At 44.2% G+C, this 27993-nt stretch overlaps 3 protein-coding genes across 4 annotated transcripts; 2 read left to right on the forward strand and 1 right to left on the reverse strand.

Annotated features, from left to right (window-relative positions):
• Positions 1 to 50: 50 nt before the first annotated feature.
• On the forward strand, positions 51 to 5057 carry REXO4 (REX4 homolog, 3'-5' exonuclease). The gene is made up of 8 exons (XM_032131288.1): positions 51 to 359; positions 852 to 1210; positions 1494 to 1646; positions 1833 to 2026; positions 2424 to 2512; positions 2746 to 2820; positions 3082 to 3156; positions 3755 to 5057. Exons 1-8 carry the CDS (start codon positions 162 to 164, stop codon positions 3854 to 3856), a joined length of 1245 nt encoding a protein of 414 aa, XP_031987179.1. The 5' UTR covers positions 51 to 161; the 3' UTR covers positions 3857 to 5057.
• STKLD1 (serine/threonine kinase like domain containing 1) lies at positions 4210 to 17338 on the reverse strand. The gene is made up of 19 exons (XM_032131198.1): positions 17134 to 17338; positions 16397 to 16521; positions 15876 to 15920; positions 14477 to 14551; positions 13765 to 13869; positions 13508 to 13578; positions 12798 to 12913; positions 12326 to 12438; positions 12065 to 12225; positions 11493 to 11623; positions 10761 to 10844; positions 9521 to 9637; positions 8832 to 8966; positions 7816 to 7944; positions 6838 to 6975; positions 6157 to 6285; positions 5748 to 5885; positions 5344 to 5423; positions 4210 to 4494 (listed from the first exon to the last, which is right to left on the reverse strand). Exons 1-19 carry the CDS (start codon positions 17336 to 17338, stop codon positions 4432 to 4434), a joined length of 2160 nt encoding a protein of 719 aa, XP_031987089.1. The 3' UTR covers positions 4210 to 4431.
• Positions 17252 to 27992, forward strand: SURF4 (surfeit 4). Of its 2 annotated transcripts, XM_032130709.1 has the most exons (7): positions 17366 to 17384; positions 18466 to 18542; positions 24387 to 24573; positions 25476 to 25552; positions 26147 to 26190; positions 27128 to 27314; positions 27556 to 27992. In XM_032130709.1, exons 2-7 carry the CDS (start codon positions 18516 to 18518, stop codon positions 27820 to 27822), a joined length of 789 nt encoding a protein of 262 aa, XP_031986600.1. In that variant the 5' UTR covers positions 17366 to 17384; positions 18466 to 18515; the 3' UTR covers positions 27823 to 27992. The 2 variants fall into 2 exon arrangements, with proteins under 2 accessions (XP_031986599.1, XP_031986600.1); XM_032130708.1 differs by lacking the exon at positions 18466 to 18542 and having other exon boundaries at positions 17252 to 17384.
• The last annotated feature ends 1 nt before the right edge of the window (position 27993 follows it).

Consider the following 27993-nt stretch of genomic DNA (forward strand, 5'->3'; position numbering starts at 1 on the left):
CGGAGCCATCCCCCCCCCCCCCCGCTCCGGAACCCAAGCGCGGGTCGGCGTTCCCCGCCGGGGCGGTGCGGCGCTGTGCCGGTCCCCCTGCGGTAGCGCCGGCGCGGTTGGGACTCGCTGCCCCCCGGTCCCGATCCCGGTCCCACCCCGCTGAGCCCCGCATGGCGAAGCAGAGTCCTGCGGTGGCCCAGGCGGCGGGGCCGAGCACCGCGGCCCGCGGGAAGAGCAAGAAGAGGAGGAAGAAGAAGAAGGCGGCCCTCGGGGAAGCGGCGGCCGTGTCGAAAAGCGCCGCCATGGCGGCCGTGGGTCCCCCCCGCAGCCCCCAGGAGTTCTCCTCCAACTGGAAGGCGCTGCAGGAGGTGAGGGGCACCGGGGGATGCGGTGTGGGGAGCGGGAGACAGCCCCGGGGGGCCGGAACGGGGAAGCACGGGGGCCAGGCTGGCATTCCCTGAATGCGGCTCCACGGTGGGGTTGACACGGAGCGATGGCACGGACATTCCACTGTCCCAGGCTGCTCCAAGCCCCGTCCAACCTGGCCTTGGACCCTTCCAGGGATGGGGCAGCCACAGCTGCTCTGGGCACCCTGTGCCAGGGCCTCAGCACTCTCACAAGGAAGGATTTCTTCCCCATATCCCATCTAGTCCTGCTCTCTGGCCGCTTGAGGTCATTGCCCTTGTTGCCCTGTCACTCCAGGCTCTTGTGAGTAGTCGCTCTTCCTCTTTCTTGAAGGCTCCTTTTAGGTACTGGAAGGCCACAATTAGGTCACCCTAAAGTCTTCTCTTCTCTGGGCTCTTTTCCTTTATATTTTTTCCTTTTTGTTTTTTTTTTTTTTTACTTTAATGTCATTTTAGCTACTGAAACAAAAGGCAAATAACTCCAGCAAACCCCTCTCCTCGGGTCAAACAGACACCAAAAAGAAGCAGCCACTCAAAGCAACCAAAAGTCCACAAGTCCCAGCAGTCAATGGGAATGGGACTGTGGTAAAGACCAAATCCACAAATAAAATGGTCACTGGTTCTGCTAAAGACAGTCCTCCTGCAGGCAAGCCAGAATCCAAGGGGGTTACAGTGAATAAGAACTTAAATGGCACCAAAAGCAACGGGAAAGGCTGCAAAGAAAAAAAGAAAAATGGCATTGTTGTGAAGGAGAAGGATGAACTAAAACATAAGAGGAGGAAAGCTGAGGAACACGTGGAGCAGCAGCCCAAAGAGTGAGTACTTCAAGGCAGCAGCCCTGGATGTGAATATTCATTTTGGGGGGAGCACAGAGAGGTGCATTCAAAACAGCTGCACTCTCCCAGACCAAATTCTGGAAGAAATAAGACACACATTGCCCCTACTCCTCAGACACAGCAAGAAACCTGCAGAGGTGACAGTCATAGACTTAATTTTCACAGGGCTTAGCTCTTGATTTAAAAAGTAAACATACTTTTTATACAACAGACACCAGATTGCTTTGAGACTGTTAAATGTAATTACATCTTTTCTTCCCAGGGCTGACATCTGGTTTGATGATGTTGATCCAAAAGATATTGAAGCAGCAATAGGACCTGAAGCAGCAAAAATTGCCAGAAGGAACCTGAGACTTGAAACGGAGCAATCCCAGTCTGTGGAGCAGGTGCTGGTGAAGGAAAAGGCTTTTGATGGGTGAGTGACATTCCAGGGGGAAGGATGGCAGCAGAGGCTTCTGAGAACTGATGTGCAGGTGCACACTGAGCTGACATCTGCCCTCATCTGCTGACAGGCTTTGCCCTGTTCAGATCCATGTGTGAACCTCGTGAGCTCCACCTGGGCCCTGCAGAGGTGTCCCCAAGCTGTCCCTTTGCCTTTCAGGCTGACCCGAGCTGTGGCCATGGACTGTGAGATGGTGGGGGTGGGCCCCAAGGGCGAGGACAGCATCGTGGCTCGGGTGTCCATCGTCAACCAGTTTGGGAAGTGCATTTATGACAAGTATGTCAAGCCTACAGAGAAGGTGACAGACTACAGGACAGCTGTCAGTGGCATACGGCCTCAGAATATAAACACAGGTACGAGGGGTTTCCCCCCAAAATGTTTTTTAAAGAGGGGGAATTCAATGGGTTGTCACAGAAGCCTCACTGGCTGAGCTTGGAACAGTTTGAGACCTAATTTGGGGAAACAAAATGCTGAGATTTATGTTAAACTTAATGCAAAGAAAAACTGTGGGAAGAAGTGCTTTTATGCAGTGATGACAAATGCCCTTGAAGGAATTAACTGGTGGAGTATGGTATTAAAAAAGCCATTTCCTATTCAGGCTGTGCTCTATATGGAATCCTCTATGTTCTAGCAAGCAGGGATTCAGTGTACTGTGCAGTTTGCCTAACTACTGTCCCAAGGATACAGTTACTTCCCAGAAAAGATGCAGTGTTTGCTCATGGAAAATGTTTCCTTGTGTGGCATTTTTAGGTGAAGACTTTAAAACGGTTCAGAAGGAGGTTGCTGAGATCCTGAAGGGAAGGATTTTAGTTGGACACGCCTTAAAGAATGATCTAAAGGTACATTGAAAATTAAATTTCTAATGCATCATTCTGGATCAAGGGAACACACCTGAACTCCTGGAAAGCGTGGTCCTGAATCCAGCCTGTGTCTGTATGATCTGGGTCTTGTCCTTTCATGGTTTTAAAGAGTCTCTTATAATGGATGGAAGGAAAAACCAGGCAGCTGCACATTCAGCTCTGTAAAGTTTCATCCAATAGCACATTTAGTCTGAAAATGTGATTTCTTCTAGGTCCTATTTCTTGATCATCCTCAGAAGAAGATCAGAGACACACAGAGATACAAACCTTTCAAAGAGAGAGTCAAGGTAAGAGACTGCTGGGAAGGAGCTCAATTAACAGACTCCAGAGTTGCTGACTGGCTCCTGTGCTTGCTGTTACCTGACCCTGTTCCTTCTTTCCTACCTATGCACACAAGTCTCATAATGCATTCATTATTCCTGATATTTCACCAGCAGAGGCTAAGATGTGCTATTCTTTGTGGAGCATAATGTTTTTATATATACACCCCTCTCTGTTGTTTCAAGTCCTGTGAGACAGCATGGTTTATGATCTTACTCTGTTTCTAGAGTTCCAGGCCATCCCTGAAGCTGCTCTGTGAGAAGCTGCTCAATGTTCAGGTGCAGACAGCAGAGCACTGCTCGGTAGGTACCTCCTCAGAACATCCAGCTCTGCGTTCTGGATTCAGTCCAGAATGCTGTGCCTTCATTCCAGTGAAGCTCAGCAAGCTCTGCTTGGACACCAGTAGCAGTGACATTGTCATCTAGGCTTGCTCACTGTTTCCTTATTTCATAAACAGCTTTTGCACAAGTCAGCTCTTAACTCTGAATTCTTGTTATTTTAAAATCCCCAGGGGAAAATGTAATGGTCAAGATCTGCTTACCTTGAAAGCAGCATTCTGCCCTGCTGTACTGTGGCAGGATGCATAAACAGTGTGAGATCCTTTCTTTCAGCGGGCAGGAGGATGGAAAAGAGGAATGAACTGGGGAAGCAAAATTGGGAGGGGAGCTCATAGATACTGTATCAAGAGAATTTTTTCATTATGACTTTCCCAGTGACAATCAGAAGTGCAGAGCCTTGTGGTGGGCCCTGGACTCTAAATACACCATTTATCCCTTTCACTAGGCACAGAGCCTAAATGTAAAGGGAGATCATGAAATGCTAATTGGAAGGATGTATTAAAATGATGGAAGATTTAGCTGCTTATTATCTCACATCTTCATCTGGTCTGTTCTCTTCCAGATCCAGGATGCACAAGCAGCTATGAGACTTTACACCTTGGAGAAAAAGAAATGGGAAGCTGCTGTTAAGAACAAAACTAACAACAAAAATTATAAAACTTAAAAACACAGGGTAGAATCTTCCATCTGCAGCATTTGCTGGTTTCATGTCACATTCCAAATTTAGAGATAAGTCAGAACTGACAGCAGCTACTTCATAAAATCAATCCAAAGACAATTCTACAATAACCTGGAAGTACAGGAATGCTGCTGTCCAAGAAAGCTGCTGGTATCCCTGCTGGATGGCCCCTGTGCCTGATGCCTGCTACTGTGTTCAAACCACCTTTGTGACAAATGCCTGCGGTTGGGAAGAAACTTCAGTTAAATTTCTTCAAGGGAAACAGACACTGAATAAGTTAAAAGAAATTTAATTATGGTAGATGAAAGAAGAAACTGCCATTGCTTTATCAAAACTGCCCCGGACTAAAATCTTTATTTCAAGTATGGTGAGGTGCACAAAGTGAGGTCAACCACAAGGTGAATTCTTAATTATTGCTGTTAGTCACACAGTTCGGTACCTAAACCAACAATAATACCTGTTTTTATATTATTAATAGCCCAATATTCATCTTCCTGGTGAGAAGAATCTTCTAATGGAGGATCCAGGCTTTGGTATCCTGCAGTGCCCAAGTCTTGTTCTCAGACAAAGCATTTTTCCTTCCTCAGTTTCGAGAGTGTGGCATCCACCAGGGTCAGAATCTCCTGCAGGGAGATGTGAAGATTATTTGTGTGTCAAATAGAAGATTACCTTGTTGCTCCACTTATTTTTGTAGTTGTTTATTAATAAAAACAATGTGTCTAACATGGGTCTTTAAAGTGGCTGCTGTTGTTACAACAGGAGAGGGAGCTTTCTCCTCATCTGTGATTATTTTTTTCTGCACTACCCTGTGGCTGCAGTGTTGCTTAAAGTGGTGCAGGCAATGCCTGCAGGAGACCCTGGAGAACAGTTTGTAACTGTCTTTGAAACCAGTTCTATAAACACATAACTAAAATCAGCAAAATTAAGACTAACCAGTTTTACTGGCTTGATGAACAAACCTAATCATTGGTTTCTTGCCAGCAAGCCATTGCAAAAGAATCATTAGTGTCACACATTAAATAGCTCTGATAACTTGGCTGTTTTTTTCCTTTTTTCAATGTGACTACTTGGTGAAATTTAATGTATGTTAAATCTTCCCACAAACTGTCAGAAAGTTTTTGTTGGTTTTTTGTTTATTTTGTTAATGATGCCACTTCCAAACCAAAAATAAATTGGATGTAATGTACTTATGGCTTTATTCCTGTAAACTTTAGCCTGGTTTAGCATGAAGACTGTAGTAAATTAATGTCATGTTGCAAGGACATAGGTTTTTTTTTTTTAAATTTCAGCATAAACAACAAGAAAAAAGAACTTTCAACCACTTGTTCTCAGTAGTTAGAACTATGCTTACAAACTCACTCTTCACTCCACATGCAGCTAATTCTCTAAATTTCTGTACTATGATCAAAATCCATCACCAGAAATAATATACTAAGCACCCCCTCTTTATTATCAGAGAGACTTCTCCATACCGTGCTAAATGGAAACTGGAGTTTTATTTCAGACAGCAGCTTTTCCATTTTCTGGGACCTCATATCCAGCATAACCTCATCTGCAGTGTCAATGAACAGGATAATTTGTGGTTAAAGCACAACTGCCAATGGAGCAGGAGCTAAAGGAGCACAGGGAGAGGGCAGAGCTACACAAGGAGAAGGCAAGGTAAGATGAAGTTAAAATGTTTTACCACCAGAGTGGCATTTATTGGGAACAAGTGGAGTGAATTCTCAGGAGGATGAATTGGAACTTCCTCAGACACAAAGGAAGTCTTTTGTTAGAACAACTAACATGTCCCTGAGCAGCTGCTGTTGTGGTTTTACTGATTTTGGGGTTGGGATAGAGGAGGAGATTCAGCAAGTAACAGCACCAGCCATCTCACCATACTGAACCATCTCGCTGATCAGCAGGCACAGAGCTTCTGCCACCCCTGGCTCATCGAAGTGAAGATGATACTCATCTTTGATCAGCTCTATTCCACTGCCTTTTGAGTCCAGGAGAATTGCCAAAGCTGCAGTTTCTGCAGGAGGACAAACACTGCTGGGCTCATTGTAGCTGCAGACTGCGTGATCTGCTTCCCATCCCCTCCCCAGCTGGCACGTGTCATGTTTTCAGGAAGTTGTGCCCATTATTTTCAGTCTTCCTAAAAGCTATTCTGAAGCGTTTGGGAACAAGAAGACGACCAGATATGCAGCTGACACTGTCATGCAGGGCAGAAGTGATTTTAATGATTGTTTTCATATTGATTGAGCTGATTTGTAATTAATAAAACCAGAATTGCAGGATGTTACCTGACAGCCTCACAAGGCTGGCTAATGCCAGGCAGCCATTCTTCACCAGCACTGCTCTTTCTGGGTTCATCCTGAGTGCATCCAACAGAAGTGCTGCTGTGGGTTCACAGTCACTCTCCGTTACACAGTCTTTAAATAAAATAAACAAAACACACAGAAAACCCCAAAATTTCAATGTCCTCCTAGCCAAAAGAATAAAGAGTCCTGAATACTCAACTTATTCTGCTGATGGGGAATAGAAATGAGATTGCTGAGGGTGTTTTGCTCAGCTTTTCCCAGTGGATCAATGCCACAAGGGCAGGCAGAAGGTAAATGTGACAATATTCTGGTGTAAGACAGGACTACTGCAATGATGGGTTCCTAAGTGCACATGATAATGAAAGAGATGATTTCTTTTTTAACATGAAATATTGTTCCAAATCAACCAAGCAAATTGGCTGCCCACCAATGCAGTCCCCATTAGCAGTATCTGGTGATTTAATTGCTGCAGTTCATCACAAATGGCTCCATTAGGGAGTCACACAGCGAGTGCAGGGAAGAGTGACCAAGAGAGGATGCAAATTCCTAACTCTGCTGCCATCTGCAGAGCCTCCTCCAGCCGAGCAGCCTGGACTGCAGGGCTCACCACTGACACACAGACCTTTTCCATGCCCAAGGGACAAGGAGACTGGGAACACCCACCTTGGAGTGACAGTGCCCACAGAGCCGAGCAGGCAGACTCTGCAACGACTCCGTTCTGGAGGTGTTTCTGAAGGACTGCAGAGGTGACGGGGACAGCACTTTCCAGCACTGCTTGGTCTCCATTATTCTCTGAATTACCTTAACAGAAAGGAAATGCATCAGGCAGAGTTATTTAATCAAGTGATAATATCATTGTATGTCAAATTTTATCAGTAAAACCTTAATGGGTGTTGGCATTGGAATAATACAACATTGCTTTAGTCTGGAGGGCAGCAGAGGGAAGGAATCAAAAATGTACAGAACCAGACCAAATGCTACAGGACTAATAAATAATTCTGTTTCTTGGGGAAAGCTGAACTTCTGCAGGAACCTGTGTTCTTTGCCATTTAAATTATGCAGAGGGATCACAGCAAGAAACCTCCAGAAATAACCACAGTTTTGACAGAATCTGGGCTGCAGGATGGAGATTCCCATAAATCCAACGGGTGATTTGTTGTACAGAGGGAATAAAACACACCAAGTGCAACTGTGCACAGTCTGTGCTTGCAGCCTTCCTTGATGATCAGAACACCACACACCTCTACAAGAACACGTCACAGAAACAAATCAGTAAATATAAAATCAGGTCACATCTTGGCCTGAATGGCAAAAATTTGGCTTTGACACCTTATCACATAAAGGGCTGCTAAAAAAAATCTGCATTAATTTTTATTTTTATCTAATCTAATCACTTTGTGATTTAATGGATCACAAAGTGATTCTAGCAGTGCTGTGGAAATAACTCGCCAGAATCACAAAATCACAGACTGGTTTGGGTTGGAAGGAACCTTAAAGATCATCTCATTCCAGTTCCCTGCCAACAAGAATGGGAGAAAACTCCAATCCCAGCGACAGGAATGTCTGAACTCAGTTAGGCACAATACCTGCTGCCCTTCAGTCACATGAGAGCAGGCACAATACTGGCTGTGTTCTACTTACCACTCACAGCCAAGCTCCAGAGAACGGCACAGCAAGAGAAGCAGATCTGGTCATTATGAAGAAAACGTCTTAAAATTGACAGAAGGTCTGGAATGATTCCAACTTTCCTGAGATTCTCCGCAGCTACTTCTGAAAACCACAGAAATTCTATAGAACCCGGTATTTTTGTCTCACTCACTGGCCTCGAAACAGGCAGCGCTAAACGTATTTAAACTGAGAGAACAAACCGGTAACATGAGCCCATCAGCTGGACAAAAGAAAGCAAGAGCACACACCGAATTCTTTAACAAGATGCACTTAACCCAGCTGATCCTTTCAAATGGATGTCTGCCCATCCTTTTTCCTCACAGACTTTAAACTCACCGAGCAGGAAAGGAACCGAGGGGGTGTAAATTACAATTTTTCACCTGTTTCCATTTTAACGATTCAAACCAAGCTTCAGAATTAGGAAACGCTGGATAAAAATAGTTTGGTCTCACACATGACTTTTTGTAATAATTTTTTTTAAGGTTACACCCTTGCTGCTAAATCCTTCTGTAACCATTTCTAAAAACAGTCTTTGATGACTGTTGAACTGACACTGAAAACAACTAAAAATACTACAAATATTTAGCAATTACAAGTTCAGAAGGAAACAAAGCAGAAGAACTAGGTAGAATGGTTTCCATTCATCATGGCACAGTCCAAAATAGGATTCAGGTTCTATGCCCTCATTATCTCAAGCACTACTATTTGCAGAGTTTGTACTTGCTTCCAAACCAAGAGGAAATACAGAATTGTATCTATTAGAGAGGTCCTGTAAGTCCCTGAAGCCTCAGCATTGTATATCATACTTTCAGGGGTGTTCTCTTATCAATATCTGGTCAATCTTACCAATATTACCACTATTAAACTAATACATGCCCACAGATATCTACAACTCTCAGTGAAGCCACCATTTCTGCATTGTATCTTGGATTTGTTTCAGAAAACAAAAATAAATTAATATTCCCCAAAGAATGAGCAAGGTGACCCACCACTGGCTGAAACCATCATCAATAATGTGCAGAGTGATGACAGGAACTCTTCATTCTCAGAGTGTTTTCTCACTGTGTCTAACAGGCAGCTGGCCACGCACTCATCCAGGGCCATCATCACCCCGTGTTCCAGAGCTGTCACCACAAACATTGGAATAGAACAAAGATTTCAGTGGGTTTGAATGAAATCTGAACCCTCCTGCCCTGCTGTCAGCATAGCAAAACATTCAATTAACAGCACTACTTCACAAAAAATAAGCAAAAGTTACTTTAAACTTTCATTTTCTGCAAGTCAATTCTCAGTATTTTTAAGCTTGTGTCATTATCAGGTTGTTTTGGGTAAATTGCCGTGAAAGTGACAGCAAAGACCACACAGGAGACCCAAAACCACTTTTATGGTTTCAAATGTAAATACCAAAACAATGAGAGTCTTTTATTTATGCACTCTGGTAACACCCTACATAACATGAAAACAAACTTGGCTGGACAAGATCAGTATCTATATTTAAAATTAAGTCTTAACACACAATTCCTGTATGCCAGTCCTGAAGGAAGGCCACAAGAATCCAGAAAGCTGCTTAACTTCCTTTAGTTCTTTACATTCATCCCCTAAAATCATTACTGAACCCATTATCTGCTCCATTAATCTTTACACGACCCAGCAGAAGGAGGAAGTCTTGTAATTGTACCTTGACTAAGAATTTCAAGCAGTAAAGTGCAGCCTTCTACTTGTAAGTCCAGAGAATCTATGTGAGTCTTCATGGCACCAGTGATCACTTCTGTGCATTTTAGCAGACAGGGGAATGCTGTGGGGAAAAGAAATTGTTTGAGACGAGGTTCTTGAATCAAAGAGAACAAAACAGAGTGAATTTTTTTAATCTGTGTGGAAAATATCTCCTATTAAAGACAGCTGAAGGCTGTGCCAGCCAAGTGTAGCCAACACTGGAATGCAGCAAGTGCTGGGGTGCAGGGAATGCCAAGCCATGCAGTTCAGAATCTGCAGAGCAAAGTGTTTCACCCCAACTCCTATTTCCAGGAACACTTGGAGCTTTCAGAATACCCCATACAGCTACTCAGTGTACCCACAAATATGTGATAAAATGATGAGGAAAACTGGATGGTTTTTAGGGGTCCATTTTGAGCACTTGTGAAGCTGAGAGCATCACTCAGTCATGGTGCAGAAGTGCCAAACAAGCCAGATGTGAGCACAGCCTCGTGTTGCTGTCACCAGGACTGGATGAGAATCCCACAGATTCATTTTGTTATTTACAACCAAAGCCCACTGGATTACCAAGTAAAGCTCTCTTAAGTTGAAGATAAAGGTAAGTCTAATGAAAAACCAAATTATTCTTTTTCTTTATCAATTAAAGCTATGAATAACCCTAAGTTTTAACATCATAAGCCAATCCCAGCACTAAAGTGCTGTCAAAGGACAGAGCATTTTACAACTGATTTAACACAGTGCTTTGAACTATTAACCTTGATCTGAAAGTTTCATTTGAAAAATGTGCAGTTTCTGGGAGAAAGTAGACAGCTTTCACCCTCACAGCTTTGCAAGACACACAGGAATTAGCCGGGTGTAGCTTCCTTTTGCTCTGCCAGCCTTGCAGCCCCAGGAATTACCCCCAAGTCATTCCAGGACTTGTGGAAATCACCTTCCTCAAATGTCAGTCTGTTGCCAATTCAAATATCACTTTTTTTTTTTTTCCAGTGCCCATTTTTCTTATCCAGTAAAACACCTCTGCTGGTTAACAAAAGCATGTACAGAACAAGAACCAACACAATCCTATCAGCTACTGGCCTGGAGAAATAGGAAGAGAGGAATTTCATTTTCATTTATTGACATTAGAAATTTTTTCCTCTTCCTATTATCTCAAAGTGTAAGGAAGGAGCAGAATAAATAAATAAATTGATCAAATAGTGCCTTACCACTTTTATCCTTTACAAAGCTGGCAAGGTGCTGAATGCCTTTAGCCTGGACTTCTTCAATATCCCAGGAAGCCTGCATGAAGTCTAAGAAACCAAGGAAATTCTTCTAACCATTCCACACAAACACAAAGCACTCCAATTGTCTGTGTTTTGTGCTAGATGTGAATTCATATGAATGAAAATAGTGAAATTTGGGATTGTTGAAAAGGGACTGTTGATTGTTTTCCCTCAACTCATCAAACATTTCACTATTACAAAGTGTGATGATTCACAATGTATTTGGCATTATATATACATATATATATATATATATATATATTTGGGGACCTGTTGGAATATTAAATCACAGCAGGAACAGGAGCTTTAAATGCATTATTCCAATAGACTTTTCAGATTAAAAGAACATCTTCCTTTACTTAGAAGGAAAATGATGGAGCAGATCCTTTGTAGCATAAATTGGCAAATACGTTACAATGCAAACAAAGTAAGTGGAGCTCCCAAATCTTCTGAGGAATGACCTCTGACCCTGCTTAACTTTTGCAGTAGGAATGGCTGAGAATCTTAGGAGTTTAGAGAAAAGGCTCTGTAGTGATCCTTGCTCCAAAGAGGATTCCATTTTATTTCAGGTAAAATGAGTGTTCAAGAATTTATTTCCAGGTAGAATCCATCCTGACTGGAAGGGTCTATTTCCTATGAAAATCACCCTGACATTAATCTTATTCTCCTTATTACCTAGAACACTTTCAACTCCTCCCTGAAAGAGCACATCTGTTACTATGGGAGACACAGACTTCTTCAGTTTTATTGAGGTGTCACCCGCAAAAGCCAGGCATTTCCCAATAAATGGAACAGTCACCAGATCCCTAGAATTTTGAGAGACAAAGGCAGCACCAGTAAGTTAGAACTGGTAAGGTAAAAAAGAATATCTACTGGCATTGTTTAATTTTTATATTAAAAAAATCTAATATTACTTCTAGACTAGATTATTTTTGACAGAACTTAAAACAATTTACTTCAAAACAACTAATGAAAGAGCTCACACTGTACAAGCCACACTTAGGTGTCAAGTTCAGGTTCATAAAATTGTGTATAACATGAATTTATAATATAACTGCAAAAAGGGACACCTGTGCATATCAGTGTCCACTCTGAATGAACATCAAGTCTTTAATAACTCAATTTGTTGAGGCAGGAGGATAAGCAATGTTAACTCAACGCTTTCCAACAGCAGCTAACATTCCCAATTTGTGTGTGTAGGAGGGGTTTAGGACAAAATCAATAAAGGGAATGCAGCCAGAACTCACCTTGCTGTGGGTCTCATGCCGGGCTCAATCTGTAGCATCATCAGTAAAATTGGAAAGAAAGGCAAATAGCTGCTTTCTCCATCCTGCATCAGTGTCAGGACTCCCTCAAGGCAGCTGCTGTCCCCTCTGATATCCTGCAGTAAGGAAGTTATCTCTTCTGCCTGGGAAGAGCACAGTGTCAGACAGCTCTCACAAATTCATTTACAGATATCCTGGTGAGCCCAGGACCCTTTAAATCCCTTATAAATCACTCTTACACACATTCAGAACAAGGCAGCTCATCATATCAAGGAGGACACAGCCCAGAGACCAGATGTCAGATTTCTCAGTAAAAGAAAACCCAAATGTTTCTGGAGCCATCCAAGACTTGCTGTCTGTAGAAACAAGAATCACAGGGTGACATTGCTGGCATTGTGCTTCCAAAGACCACAAAACACACTGTAAACTAAAGAACAATTTTCTAAGATGTTTCTGAGTATAAAGCTAAAAGGGATTCCAACTGTTTTGGTTGCAGAGCTCAGAGTCACAGACATATCTGTAATTTTCACTTGTAAACACAATTAATGCTGCAGACAACTGCCTGTGAAAATCCTATTTAGAAGACAAATAGTCTCATGCAGAGAAAGGAGAGGGAAGATAACTTTTTCCTCTTTCCTAATTTTTCTCTGAGGACTAAAAACATCCACCACAACCAAATCTTTTAAAAATACAATAGGAAAAAACAAATACCTACCTTTTTCCACTCTTATTCTCCACTTCAGCTCATCTTTCATAAGTGTTTCAGTACTGAAGTCACTAAGCATGAAGGATGCTCCACCAGTCACAAGGATGTTTGATGGCTTGAGATTTCTGCAACACAAATATTTTCTGTCAGCCTGTGAAATTAGAGTCTAATTACATATAATTACAAATCTCCTGCATCTTTAGCCCTCAGAAGGGTTGGGTTGATTTTTGTGGTGGGTTTTCTGGGGGGGGAGGGGGGGAGGGATTGGTTTGGACATTTTTTGTTTGTGTTTTGTTGGGGTTTTTTTAATATACAAGTGATAATCAACCAAAATACAATTATTTTCTTCTTTAAATGCTTTAAAATTTGTGCTTGTGACACAAATTGATCTGAGCATGGAATGCAAGGGTTGTCTCTTATTCAGATACACAAAGTAAACTTTGTCCATCACAGCCACCAAAATGTGAGCATTTACAGAGATGGGCAATTTTTAACATTCAAAAAAACAAGAGCTAATACCTCAGTCAAATGAATATTCCAGACAAAACTCAGGAAGTAGGTAACTTCAGAAGTAAAAGAAAACTAATCTAAAGTCTGGAATTTCTACTCCCTACTTCTCCTCTTGGAAGAGTAAAAATCCCTGCCTCTGAGCACTGTGCTGAACCAACACTGCAAAGAACAAGGGCCTGTCAGACAAAGAGAATGAGATTTCTGCTCACCTGTGCCAAATATTTTGTTTGTGTATGTAAAACAAAGCATCCACCATCTGTCTCAGGAACTTCTGAACCACCTGTGGAGAGGAATAGACATGAAAGTGTCACACAAAGACAGTAACTTTCAAATATCTTTCAGAAGAGAGTTTCCAAAACCACCCTCCTGTGCTTTGAAGACTTTAGGGAGGATTTTCAGAAAGAAGGAATACCACAAAAGCAACAAGTCTTTCAGTTCAAACAGGTGCCTCTTCTGTACTTTTTACCATGTCTGTTATCTTTTCTGACTTCTGCCTCTTTTCCTCGATTAGACCTGAAAGATCTCCTTGCCCTGAGTGCTGCATTACCAGGCAGAGGAACGGAGATGAGACCTGTAATAAAACATTACACCAAAATTGCTTAATTGTTTGCAGGTAAGAAAGACAAAACCAAACTGGTGGGTGTGATGTTCACAGTACAAAAGGGTTCTGAGATGATATTCCCTCACAGAAGAGATAATATTTAATTTCTTTCATTAAAAATACAGCATGCTCATTGTTTTAGCAAATGAAACAAACCACCACTATCAAGCATCTTATCTGAAGCTGTATGGGATGATTCAAATCAATTATACATCCACAAAATCATCAAAGATTCTGTTCAAGCACTGAAGAAAACCTGCAAATAAATAAGTCAGGGCTTTCAGCTTCTTATGATCCCCTATAGAAAGGTTTTCATGCAGGCATGAAAATCAGAATTGCACACTAATTCCCATCAGAATCTGGGAGTCTGCCATGTGATGGATTCCAACAAATACATATTCACATCTTTTTAGTGTGTTCATTCAGGAGTCAAAAAAACCCAGGCTTGTTTGAAACCAAATAACCTTCTTTTTTAGCATCTCACCCCAATGACCCCAAATTTAAATCTGTGAATATGCTTATGTGCCTAGAACATAAGCCACACATTCCAGTTTAACCAATCCTGTTCCATTCTCACCTCGTTATTCCAAGTCACAAACAATTCCTTGTAAGTACAGATGTGTGAATGGCGGAGTTTTAGCAAATCCATTGCCTGCACAGAATAAAAAAAAAAGATAAAATAGAGAGCTTTCTATAGCAGTCCTTCCCTTTAACAGGACCTTAAATAACACCCTAAGCCAGTTCCTGACTTGTTCATGTCACATTTCTCATCAAACTTCTCCAAAGCGCCAGCTCTGTTAAATATTTGCATCCACAAGTGTGGAAAGAAGGAAAATACTTCACTCAGACTCTACTCAGTGCTGCAACAGCCTTGACAGATCCAAGGATATAAACTGATCCACAGGGGGATGATGCGTGAACTACCCCCTTCTTCAGTTCCTAACATCCAAACCTGAAAACACATCTTAGAATACAAGTCAGGATGATTTTTCAAGTGCAGCCATTATTTCCTGTAACCTCCATGCAAGCTCGAGCCTCAGCAAATACAATGACACAAGAGGTTTTTACCTCCTTGAAGGTGGTTTCCGTGTAGGGCTCTAACAAATCCTAATCACTTCAGCAAATTTGCTGATTATGTGGAAGATAAAAAGAACTCAAGTTACTCTTCTGTAGTTGTGTTTGTGGCTGTGCAGACACAACAGAAAAACTAAAAAGAGCCACGCTCCCAGATAGCACAACTGCATTTATTTCAATAGATGGATTTCAATATTTATTTCAACTGAAAAATTGGATCAAGTTTTACTGGTAATGCCACGTTTGGTACAGAAAGAGGTCACCTCTCTGACCAGGATAAAATATCTGCAGAGACATCTCTTGTCACTCTTTTCCAACTCCAGATGCTGTGTGTAGTGGGCACTGTGAGACTCATCCATCATGTGCTATTCCACATATTTCATTGCAACCATTTTTGGTATTTTAAGAGTATTTCTGATGCTTCTTACTCGAGGCATTGCAACAAATTTGCACCAAAAAAAAAAAAAAAAAGTGCAACAAACAGAGAAAACCAGTCAAATCATTCACATTAAAAAAGACCAACTCTGAGAAATGAGCATATCATTAAATATGTTCTCTAGACATTGAGTTATTAATAATAAACTAAAACAGACCAAGGTTCTCCTTCAGCTTAAAGGCCAAAAGCATGAGTTTTGCCTTGGCTTCACAAAACAAATAAAAACTCTAAGAAAGGACTATTCTCCAAGAAGAATTGTCCATTTGAATCTACATATCCAAAAATAACAACAATTAATACAAAATCCTGGCCTGAGCCCAAGCAGAGGGCAGAGAGCACACCCCACAAACAGTCCTACCTGATTTACTTATTATTTACTCAGCTAATCCTTGTAGATAAAAGACTTGTTTCTATTAAGACTTTGGTCTTTGTAAGTGAAGTAATAAAGAAAAGACTGCACCAATACCTCCTTCAAGGCCACATTTGCTTGGTGTTGGTCAATGCATTCAACCTGCACCAAACAAAAGACAAGGATGAGACTGTAGAAGAAACACAGGGGAACTTCAAGCCAGAACACTGTTGTCACGGTGACTGGACTGGAAATTCTGTGTGAGGTGACACAAATTTTCAATGCCAGCTCAAATCTGTAATGTTTGGGGCAGTTTTGGTGTCAGGAGATAGGTAAAACAGAGTTGTAAATGAGTGTGTGGTAGCCAGGGCTTCTCCCACACTGTCAGGGCTGCAGGGAGCTGAGGTGAGAACACTGAGGGGACCTACCTAGGCTGCTGCCCTTTCCCCACTTTGAGCCTCAGCATTCCAGTAAACTGATCTGAATCTCCCATTTTCCCAAAAAGCAGCACAATAACGAGCAAGCCTACTCTTTCACAGCAGCTGAGCTGCCCAGCCTGTGTCTCCCGTTACGATCATGGTGCCCCTGGAGAAAACAAACATGCCAAACTCTTGTTTTCCTAGCAACCACCTCCTCACCTGCTTTATTGCATATTTCTTCTGGACACCCTCATCTGTTTTCAGCCGAGCTGCCAGCATCGTGCCCAGTGCCCCGGGCTGGAGCTGCTCCAGCACCTGCAGGCACAGGAGACCCCCCACAGCACCTGCTCAGCTAGGGCAGAACATCTGAGGCAAAAACCCCTTCCGCTCGCTTCCCCATGGAAAGCTTCCACACAGGGAAGGCCTCCAGCTCCCCATGGCAGGACTAGGGGCACACCCACCTTCACCCCAACTCCTGGCTGGGACACAGGCCTTCCCCTCCCTCCCCTTCAGGGCATCCCCTGTGCTGAGAGCACCCCCAGGGCGATCCACAGCCCCTCCAGGACCATGTAACCCCCCCAGGCCCACTCAACTCCCCCTCCCACGGTTGTGTGCTGCTCCCAGGGGTACCCACGCCCCTTCCCCAGGGCCATGTCCCCTCATAAACCCCTCCAGCACCACTAAACCCGCTCAGAGCCACTTACAGCATGTCCCTAAAGGGACCTGTACCCACAGTCCCTGCCCAGGGAACATGCCCCTCCTCAGGGCCATGCACCCCACATTGACACCTCCAGCACCATCTACACCCCCACAACGCTGCAGCCACGCGCTTATTGCCGAGCAGAGCCTAAGCCTGGCAGCAGCACCTCATATTTCTCCATGGCGGGGGCACAGCCTGGCCTCCCACCGGGGACTGCGGGGCGGCAGCCCCGACGGAATGAGAGACCCCCCCCCACGCAGGAGCGGGGCCGGGGGCGCGGCCCCTTTAAGAGCGCTGAGGGGCGTGTCGGGGGCGTGTCCCGGCGGGGAGTCCCCGCCCCCCGCGCGCCGGCGCGGCGGCGCCTTCAAGGCCCGGCCCGTCCGACGTGGCAGCGCCTGTACCGAGCGCGGCCCGGCCCCGCCACCGCCCCGCCCGCCCAGAGCCAGCCCGGGCCCCGCCATGGGCCACAACGACATTATGAACACCGCCGAGGACTTCGCCGACCAGGTGGGTGCCCGCTCGCCTTCCCCCCCACGCCTGCCCGGCAGCCTTTGTGCGCCGGGGCCACGCTGAGGGGCCCGGCCGAGCCAGGCCGGGATGGCGGCGGGGTCGCTGCCGCCTCGGGGCCGCGCTGTGGCGGGGCGGGGGGTTTATGGAATTATAGAGTCATGGAGTGGTTTCGGCTGGAAGGGATCCTAAGGATTGTCTCCTTCCAACCCGTGCCATGAGCGGGGACACCTTCCACTATCCCAGGGTGCTCCAAGCCCTGTCCAAGTGGCCTTGGGCACTTTCAGGGATGGGGCAGCCACAGCTTCTCTGGGCAACCTGTGCCAGGGCCTCACCACCCCCACAGGGAGGAATTTCTTTCCAATATCCGCCCTAGATTTCCCCTCTTTCGATTTGTGCCCATTCTACTTTGCCTTCTCACTACATGTTCTTGGAAGTAGTCCGTCTGTGTCTTTCCTGTAAGTTTCCTGTAAGTTACCTCCGAGGGGACCCCGGGCCCGGCTCCCACCGCCGCAGGCCCAGCGGCCGCCCGTGCCCTCGAGTGAGCGCCCGAGCCTCTCGTACAGCGAGTTCTCCTTGGGGACAGGGCTTCTCCCAGGAGGGATTAAGTGGAAGGAGAGCAGGAGCCGTCACGGCTGGTGAGTAGGGCACGGAGGGGTGTGGGGAGCCAGTGTGAGCTGGCAGGGATGGGACAGTGACCGGGTTATCCAACCTGGTAGGGTTAGATGGGATATTAGGAAGAAATTCTTCCCTGTGAGGGGGGTGAGGCCTCGATACAGGGTGCCCAGAGAAGCTGTGGCTGCCCCTGGATCCCTGGCAGTGTCCAAGGCCAGGCTGGATGGAGCTCGGAGCAACCTGGGACAGGGAAAGGTTTCTTTGCCCATGGCAGGGGGTTGGAACGAGATGAGCTTTAGGGTCTTTCCAACCCAAACCATTCTGTGATTTCGTGAAATCCTGACCCGTGTCTGGAAGCTCAAACTGGAAAAGGTTGGTCAGCACTGTGGTGCTGTGCTCAGGATTGGGGCAAAAGGAAAGCAAACAAGCTGATGTTGTTTTGTAAACCTTCTTACGTTTATTTCAGTGGAGGCCCGAGTGATTTCTCTCTTAAATAGAAGTTTGTGATCTCTAACAATGTGTGACAACAGGAATATTTTGAGTGTAAGTAGTTGCTCTGCTGGGGATGGTGTTGCAAAGATCTTCACAGTCATGGTGATTCATCTAATCGACAATAAGAGGCAGCGAGTAATCATATTCAGCAAATTGGCTGGAAAATCTGATTCTGCCTGGTTCTACAACTGCTGTGATTTAGTGTGAGTTGTGTGGTGCACGATAAAACGTCACAGCTCTGAGGGGGCTGTGCTGCCTCTGTCTTTCACTGATTTCACTGGGAAAACCTGTTCTGCACTTCCTCCCCGCCCCCAGATGGAAGAAGGAAGACTTGATTTAGAGACAGAGCTTCCTGTGGTGTGTGGAATACTCAGTTTAAGGGATGTCTGGATTATCTTGGTCATTCTCTGTTTACCTTGTCCTCTTGCTCCTTTTAGAGGAGAAAGTAAACCATCACTGCAGTGTTCACATTACTTGCCAAAATTTGCAACGCTCGTCCTGACCTTTTTATAACACCTCTCTATTTATTCCTGTGGGGTTATTTCTAGATGTCTTTAACACCCCTTTTTTCACTCTGCTGAAAGCTCTTTTGTCCAGCTTAAATGTAGTTTGCCTCCTCCTGAAGTGAGTTTTAAATGGGACAAATCTACTTGTGCTTGGCCACATCCTGTTTAAAGATGAGTCTTGCCTTTAGCTGCAGAATTTGGAGTTTTGCTACTCTTACCATCAGGTTGCAAAACAACTCTTATGGTGTTCTGAGTAATAACTCCTGTGTTAATTCTGCCTTGTAGCTCAGTCAGAACCTTCGAGTACTGTCTGTGCTGCTAAAGCTCAGTGTCACACCAATGTAGGAGTGACTTGCTAAACACTAACCTTTGGTATATATTGTGAAGTTAACACTTGGCATTACATGAGCTGTTAGTTCATCTTGGATTTAAAAAAGTGCTTGGAACATTTGGACTGAAATTGTGTTGAAACTCCCCTGGTGGAGGCTGGACAATGGCTGTTCTGGGAGCTGAATGCATTCTCAGTGATGTTCTTGCTTTTTCCACTCTCTGTACTAGTGCTCAACACATAATGAGTCTTAATTTCTGTAGTATAAAAACCCTGTGGGAGAATGTTATAGCTAATTCCATGGCTTATCAGGAAATCCTGAATGTCTCTTACAAAAGCAAGAATAATCTGTTCCTTAAATTCAAACAGTAACGCTTAGCTTTTCTCAGATACTGTAATTTCCCTTTGAATTAGCAAATTATGCCCTAGATGCCAAGATACTCAGCAGTAATAAGTGGCTCTTAATCCAGAGGTGAACTAGTGCACTGTCTTACAGGCAGCTAAGCTTGCCAGACAGCCAGTTGTCAGTGAAAGGGCTTGTCCTACTTCTCCCAAGGCTACATTCCCCTTTTCTCTCTCACCATTGAACTGGGGAGCTGAACTGGCAGGGAAAAAATTGAGGATTTCTGGTTTTTTCACTTGGTTCAGTTATCTCTGTGTTTAAGTCGAGTGAGGAGCAGTACTGGGGATGGGATTGCTGGTAATAGGCTGCTCTGAGCTGTAAGGAATTCCCAAGGACTGCAGTGGAGGAGACATTGTAACACCAGCCCAATGTTGTTAATTAAATAATTTACATACTCAGAAATTAAGCCCATTTTTAGTGATTTTTGTTAAAATATTACATGGTAACCCCTTCAGTGCAGCCATCATGTACTGAAAATAGCTGTATCTGGGGCCTGCATGGAGTGTTTAGGACTGTCTTTCCTTTGTAATCCCTTCCTAAGAGGGAGCAGATCTCAGGCAACTTTCCTAATGTCTGTAATAATCTTTAGGAATAAATCCTTAGGAATGTGGGTGCTTGGTATTTCTGCTGTTCAAAAAAAAAAAAAAGATTCACGGACAAAAATGCAAGGAGACTATTGAGTCATTGTACAGCAGTGAGAGGGCTGCAAGGGAGAGCCAGACTGGGGGGGTTTATTTAATTTTCCAAGATAAATGCTGATGTATCTTGTCCAGATAAATGTGATATAGAATCACAGAACCATTTGGGTTGGGAGGGACCTTAAAAGCCCATCTTGTTCCAGCCGCTGCTGTGAGCAGGGACACCTTCCACTATCCCAGGTTGCTCCAAGCCCTGTCCAGCCTGGCCTCGGACACTTCCAGGGATGAGTCAGCCACAGCTTCTCTGGGCACCCTGTGCCAGGGCCTCAGCACCCTCACAGGGAAGGATTTCTCCCTAATATTTAGCTTACGTTTCCCCTCTTTCAGTTTGAACCCCTATTTCTTGTCCTTAATATCCTATTTTGCAGAAAATGGAAGGGAGAAGAAAACATTTCATTGTTAATCTGAACTTTGTCTGTTATATTAAAATAACTGAATTTAGAAATGTTCTCTAGAGCTTCGTGGTGACAGTGCACTGATTGTTTATCATTATCAGCCAAATAGCCTGTTCTGGTTAGGCTGGGGAAAAATCTTCCCATGAACAGTGATAATAAAATGCAATAAGTTACTAAAAGTACCACTGAAAAGGTTTCATTAATAAATAGCCTTTTGGGAAAGGGAATTGGTATAAAGCACACTTCAGAAGGGAAAAGCTTTGAGAAATCTTCCTGCAATTAAAAACTTGATTAATATTGCTGGCAATGCTCTAGTGGGTCAGAGCCCTCATCCTGCCTTTGGAAATAAACGGGAAAGCCTGTTCCCAGTTTTTACAGCACTTTGTAGGCATTGGGCTAATGAATGTAATGGCTGTTGCTGTCCCTGTGATTTTTGGGTGGGATCTCTTTGAGTGAATATATCCAGGTTGGTGAAAGGAAGGGATTTTTCTCTCTGCCATTGGATTGAGCATCCTCTTCCAGGTAAGATCAGTGGTGTCCCAGGCTGCTGGAGGTATTTGTTCTCCCAGAACCAAGCAATCCCTTAAAAGTATACAAGATATTTTGGATATGCTTTATCAGAAGCTCTAGACTAATAATGCTGTGCAGCTCAGGAGGGTTTCTGTGTAGATGAGCAATGTGCTGTTCCTCACCATGGTCACAACTTCCCTGATCCAAGAATACACAGGAAAAGGCTTCTGTGCTTGGACAGGACATACCTGCAAAAATTCCCAACTCATGTCCATTTATTGGACTTTAAATACCTGTAATTGTACCATTGTATATACACTTTTATCAGAGTGGACTTCTGGCAAATTTGAAACTATTGGAGGTGGGGTCAAAATGAATCACTTTATTGCCTCTTTCTTGGTCAGTTTTTATGGGTTTGAATATTTCAGTCCTCCTTTAGAAAAATGGGGGGTTGAGCAGAGCTTTAATTATGGGATCCCTGGATCTTCTTGTACATCCTTGGTTGTTAAACTTAAAGGAGCCTTTAAATCTATCTTTGCCTTTCTAATCCCATTAGAGGGGGAAGTGGCAACACAAAGCCCCTCTGGCATATGTCAGTAACGTGGCTGCCAACACAGAACCAGCTGTTCTTCTTTAAAATAGTTTTATTTAGCATTCTCTTGTCTTTTCTCACAATGTTTCACCTCTTCCAAGGATGTGTGGAGAGCAGTTGATGCAAAGCCCAGAGCAGAAAAAGCCATGCAGTTATTTGATGTCGTGAGTTTAATGCTGCTGCCTCCATCAGTGCAAACAGTTTGGATTAGGATGCGTTGTGCTCAGTGCAGGGTGTGTTTCAGGTCCCCTTCCTTAGCTGCAGATACTGAACTGCAGCCACCAAGTTTCCCATTATCTGTCTGTGTGAATCTTAAAGGAAGTGGGCTCAGGATGCAGCTTTTGAGCCACATGGTGCTTGTGCAGGGACCAACCCAGGGTGACTGGTGCTATTCATTCAGTCCCACTGCTGTGGCTCTCATGTTTCTTGTAATTTATTCCATCTTTAGTTAAATTACTTGAGTGATTTACACCCAGATCCTCTAATTGTAAAATCACTTGATGCCTGTTACATTCTCTTCCTGTAGTTGTGGTGTAGCTGTTTTCCTTTCTCTCTGGATCTCCTGGTTCCTTTGGCTTGGATTTTTGTTCCCACAGGCTGTTTCTGAAGCTTATTTGAGCTTGCTGTGTACAGGAGGCTCAACTTGAGTGCAGCTCCAGGAGCTGTGGGTGTCCAGGGATGATGTGTGTGCCATGAGGTTGCTTAGTGCTGGAGCTGCCGTAGGCTGCAGCCTCTCTGACTTGTCTGGAGCCCATTGGATGTGTGCACTCGTGTTTAATGGCCGGTGTTAAATTTCCTCTGTATGCCAAGAGAACAGGTAAATGTTAAGTGTCTTCTTGGATACTTCACCTGAGCTGTTCACGGTTGTTTGGTTCCAGGGGAGAGGAAAATGAGGTCAGCACCCGTGACCCACTTCAAAACAGGAAAGATGGGGCTTGGAGGAAGATATTCTCTATTATTTGTTGCTTTTTTCAGCCTTTCCACAGCACTGTTTTTATCCTTTCCTTACAGATTCCCAGCACTTACCTTCTTTCATTTCTTTCTAGACCAAAGTTGCTTGTTCTGTATCTTACAAATGACTTCTGGCTTGTAAGAACTTCATTCTTAGTATTCCTCAGCAAGTTTCCTGAACCTCACAGTGAAACCCAGGAGGGAGGAAAGCTGTAAACCAAGATGTGTGTCTCATTCAGTGAGTGACAAAGATCAGAAATTCTCTTCTGACTCATTCATCCAACTGTTGACATGGCTGAAAAAAGCCTGAAGTGGCAGCCTGGAGGCAGAGTACAGCTGCACTTAAAATGCACTTGATTAGGTGAATTTTGACCCTTAGACTCTGGATACAGGCAGTACAACAGCGCAGTTTGTTCCAATATTAACTATTTAATTGACTATTAAGCATGTTTGCTGACTTTTTTCTTGTGATAATCTATAGTTGCACAGTGAGTTAGGCTTGTCGTTTGCGTAGTCTTTAGTATTGACTGACTGCTGCTGGCAGGAATAAACTGTCAGAAATGGCTTTTATCTCCTTCCTGGTGGAAGTCCCAATTAAGTAGTAACCACTGCTACCCAGACAAGTAAACACTTGTCCTAACCCAGTGGCAGTAAGTTTTCCTGTGCACCCCACAGCCCTATAGAACATGACCCTCTAGAATCTGTTTGGCAGTTCTGTATTTGTTTCTTTAATTGTTGCAATTGCAGAGCAGACTGCCCCAGGAGCCTGCAGGATGAAGGGGGCCCAGATACATCTTCCATTCCCCAAAACTAAAGCTCAGCATCTGTTGCATGATGATATCATTTCCTTTTAACCACTGCGCTGAACTGTGGCTGTAAATGTCTGTTTCCTTTCTGCAGAGGATGCTCCTTTTTTTGGAAGTAAGAATCTGCCTGGAGGATAGAGGGTGCAATTCCATGCAGTGGTCATGTAGATCTAAGATCTGCTGCTGCTGTTTTTCTGAGCTGTTGGAGGGAAGAAGCTTGGCAAAAAATTGTGTAAAGTTTTCTAATTTGTACAGAACTTGTTTTCTATGAGCCTGGCTCCCTGAATTTGGGTTGTTCCAGGGTGGTGAGTGCTGGAGTACATGGGTGGGAGCAGGATTGCCCTTTCAGCTCCTGGCTATCTGATAGTTGAGCTGTAACATGAAACCCTGAGATAGAGAAACTAAAACCAAGGTCAGCCTTCATTAGCAAGAGCTCCATCAAAGTACAGTTCCTGTTACACAGAAATGTGCTGCTGGATTCTGCTTGTTTCCAAGCTCTAGTCCAATGGAGAATGACAGGTTTCCCCTGCTGCTCCCAGTGGGTGAAGAAGCATTTCCTTAAATCCAAGTCCCAGTTTCTCTCGAAATGTTGGTGACCGTGAGTGCATGAGAACTGCTGACCTCAGTCTGTGGAGAGCAGGGCTCTGTTATCCCTGCAGTATCCCTTTTGCTGCCTTCCCTGCTAATGCCGTGTGTGCCCGTGCAGTTCCTGAGGGTGACGAAGCAGTACCTGCCCCACGTGGCCCGGCTGTGCCTGATCAGCACCTTCCTGGAGGATGGCATCCGCATGTGGTTCCAGTGGAGTGAACAGAGGGACTACATCGATGGCACGTGGAACTGTGGCTACTTCCTGGCCTCCATCTTTGTGTTCCTAAACCTCTTCGGGCAGCTGAGTAAGTGGCTCTGGGGCTGTTCAGGTGCATGGCAGAGCACTCCAGCGTGGCTGCAGCCCTGGCTCATGCAGGCACTGTGAATCGTGGCAGTGTGGGATGCCTCACTGATTTCCTAATAGCCCCTGACAGCTCAGAACTGATAGTACTACATGGGCTGAATGAAAAGAACTGTGAATTGACTTGCTCCAGCCTTTCCTGGAAGCAGTCGTGGAGAGTTTCTTGTGACACACTGCCTCTGAGTCAGAGATGCCAAGAATCCATCAGGACAATCTGGTTTCAGTTCTGTACATGCATCCATAAATACAAACCACACCCAGAGTTCTCTAAATTAAATACTCATGTTTTCTTAAATGGGGCAATGTTGAGACTTTCTAAGCCTCCTGTTTTTATGGGCATTCATCTCCCTGGCAAAGTCTTACCCTGGGGTGGGTGCACTTAAGCCTGAGTGAGGTGCTTGTGTCAGAAATTTTTCCAAAGCCTAGGAATCAAAATAATCCCAGAAGGGAGTGCTCTGCTATATGTGTGCTGGGTGGGCTCAGGCTATTAGAAATGGAGAGAGTTAAAATCCTTTTCTGTTTATATTATGTCCCTGATTTACTGTTCCTGATAGCCAATTTTTAAACTTGTGTCTGGATTTAGATTTTTTGCCCTCACTATTTTGTGTAGAGGGTCACCTTAATTTAATGCAGTTGCCAGTCCTCATGTCAAAGTGACGAAGGTTGTCAGTGCTTTTTGATGGAAGACTTGAGAAAGGTTTTGGGTTTTATCCTCTCAGGGAAAAGCAATACAACATGATGGCCCTAACAGTTACTTCATGAAAGAAAAAAAAAAAGGGAAAATCCAAGTTAGCATTCCTGCAGCAGCTTTTCCAAGTGTAACTGTGTTCAATTTCCCCACCTCAGGTGGCTGTATCCTGGTGCTGAGTAGGAACTTTGTGCAATATGCCTGCTTTGGACTGTTTGGAATTATAGCATTACAGGTAGGAGGCTTAAATCTTCATCCCTTCGAAACTGTACCTTTCAAATCCCTCTTAGCCCCAGTATTCCCAACATGTTTAAATATAACTTGGAACCCTGGAATTTTTCTCCACCCTGGCCTAGTGCCAGTCCTTGATGGCATTGAACTATTTTGCTGCTTCTGTTCTCCTGATGTGCCCAATAGATGTAATTGCAATTAGTCAGCTTGGAGACATTCATTCAATACTTGACCTTGACCAATTTAGCAGAAGTAACTGGCAATTTACCTGGATGTCAGTTAATGAGCCAAATGTGGAACTTGCAGTTGCTTTGGCCTTCAGCTGTGTTCCCACCACAAAGGATCCTAGCTAGTAGCATCCTTCCCCTACCAAACCAGGGCATTTTGGGGCCCTAAAGCACAAATCAAATTCTGGCTTCCATTCCCTTTTTTACACAGACTCACTGGAGCATGCTGATGTAACCTACCTTGGTTCCCTCCCTGTGTTGTGTTTATAATTGAATTCTGCTATGGCTGATACAGACTTGAGATTATAACAGAAATTCAGAACTTCAGTGTCATTTCTATGGTGTTTTAACCTGTTTTATTCTTTGCCTAGACTATTGCATACAGCATTCTGTGGGACCTGAAGTTCTTGATGAGGTATGCCTGCTTCTGGAAGTTTTTATGGAAACAGAATGAAAACTGACACTTGGTGGCAGAGGAAATGATAGTTGTACATAGTATTTACTAGAAAGATTTTTACAAACGATGCATTTACATTAAACAAGAAATGACAGCACTTGAAAAATCAGGAGAGTCTGTGTTGAACTGTAGACAGCAGGCTCAGGAAGGCAAAGACTAATCCTAACCCACTAGGATCCAAGTGCTTTTGCTGCTAACCTGGCTGAGAGCTCATCCAACTGTCTACACTGGATCAGAGTTGCTTTTATTCCCTACGTGCCTAAGTAGCAACTCTGCTTCTGCATGACTGAAGCCATTTTCTGAGAAAACTACAGCATGCAGTCTCTGGAGTGGTTTCTGGGATTTTAAACCTCTTAACACCTTCCCTAAGGACAAGACAAGATTATAAACATGAGCTTTCCTGTCAGGCCCTGAGTGATGGTTTGCTGTTGCCTTTGCACCCCTCTGAGGGGAGGACAGCACAACAGCTACACTGGGCTTACTACAGCCCTGTCAATGTGTAACTTTTTAGCAGTGCTGCTGCTCTGTTTTCTCAAAGCAACCTCTGAACTACTTTGGCATATATGGCTAAACCTGAGGTACAGAATAACTTTAACACAACTAAATCTGTGTTGTAACAGCCACTGGAGCAACTCTACCTGAGTGGTGGGTGCTGGACTTCCCTGGAAGGCTGTGTTCCCACAGATCTTTGGTGTGCTCAGTGCTGCTGGGGCTGGGGAGTCTAACACAGATGAACACATCCCACAGTGCAGAGCAAGTCACTCCTCACTCTCACTCAGATCCTTATCAAAATTGTCAGATAAGATTTTACAGCTATAGAAGAGTGCAAGCTGTACTAAACTGCTTTTCCTTTTTTTTTTTTTTTTTTTTTTCTCCTTTTTCCCCATTTCTGTAGGAATCTTGCCCTTGGGGGAGGCTTGCTGCTGCTTCTGGCTGAGTCCCGCTCGGAGGGGAAGAGCATGTTTGCTGGTGTCCCCACCATGAGGGAGAGCTCCCCAAAGCAGTACATGCAGCTTGGGGGACGTGTGCTGCTCGTCCTCATGTTCATGACCCTGCTACACTTTGATATGAACTTCTTTTCTGTAAGTATCCCAGCATTAAAGTATGAGTTGAGCATCTAGAATGTAGTAGCAGTGCCTAGATGGCCTGCAGGATCTGCTCAATGCTTATTGAAATCTATAAATAAAATGAATACTTTAAAAAATGTTATTAGGTTGTCTGTGTCGTGACAGCTGAACTTATCCAAGCTCTGCTCTGATGTTGGTGTATGTGTTTAAGAACTGTGTAAGTAAATGGCTTTTTTCATGGCTTTTCCCCTTGCAGATTCTGCAGAACATTGTGGGCACAGCCCTGATTATCTTGGTGGCAATCGGCTTCAAGACTAAGCTGGCTGCCTTGACTCTGGTCATCTGGCTGTTTGGCATCAACATCTACTTCAATGCCTTCTGGACCATCCCAGTCTACAAGCCCATGCACGACTTCCTCAAATACGATTTCTTCCAGACCATGTCTGTCATTGGAGGGCTCCTCCTCGTGGTTGCACTGGGTCCCGGCGGAGTCTCCATGGATGAGAAGAAAAAAGAGTGGTAACAGGAATAGCAACACTTCTTGGGACATACTGTACTAAGTCCAGAACTGATTCTCTATGGATTCAACAAAAACTGCCAGCATTTTACACGTACATGCCCCCTTCCTATAAAAGGCACAGATGTTTGAATTTTATTTACTGTGGCACCAGTAATACAATAGATAAAACCCTAT

This window comes from Corvus moneduloides, chromosome 21 (genome assembly GCF_009650955.1).
Source record: "Corvus moneduloides isolate bCorMon1 chromosome 21, bCorMon1.pri, whole genome shotgun sequence".
NCBI lineage: Eukaryota > Metazoa > Chordata > Aves > Passeriformes > Corvidae > Corvus > Corvus moneduloides.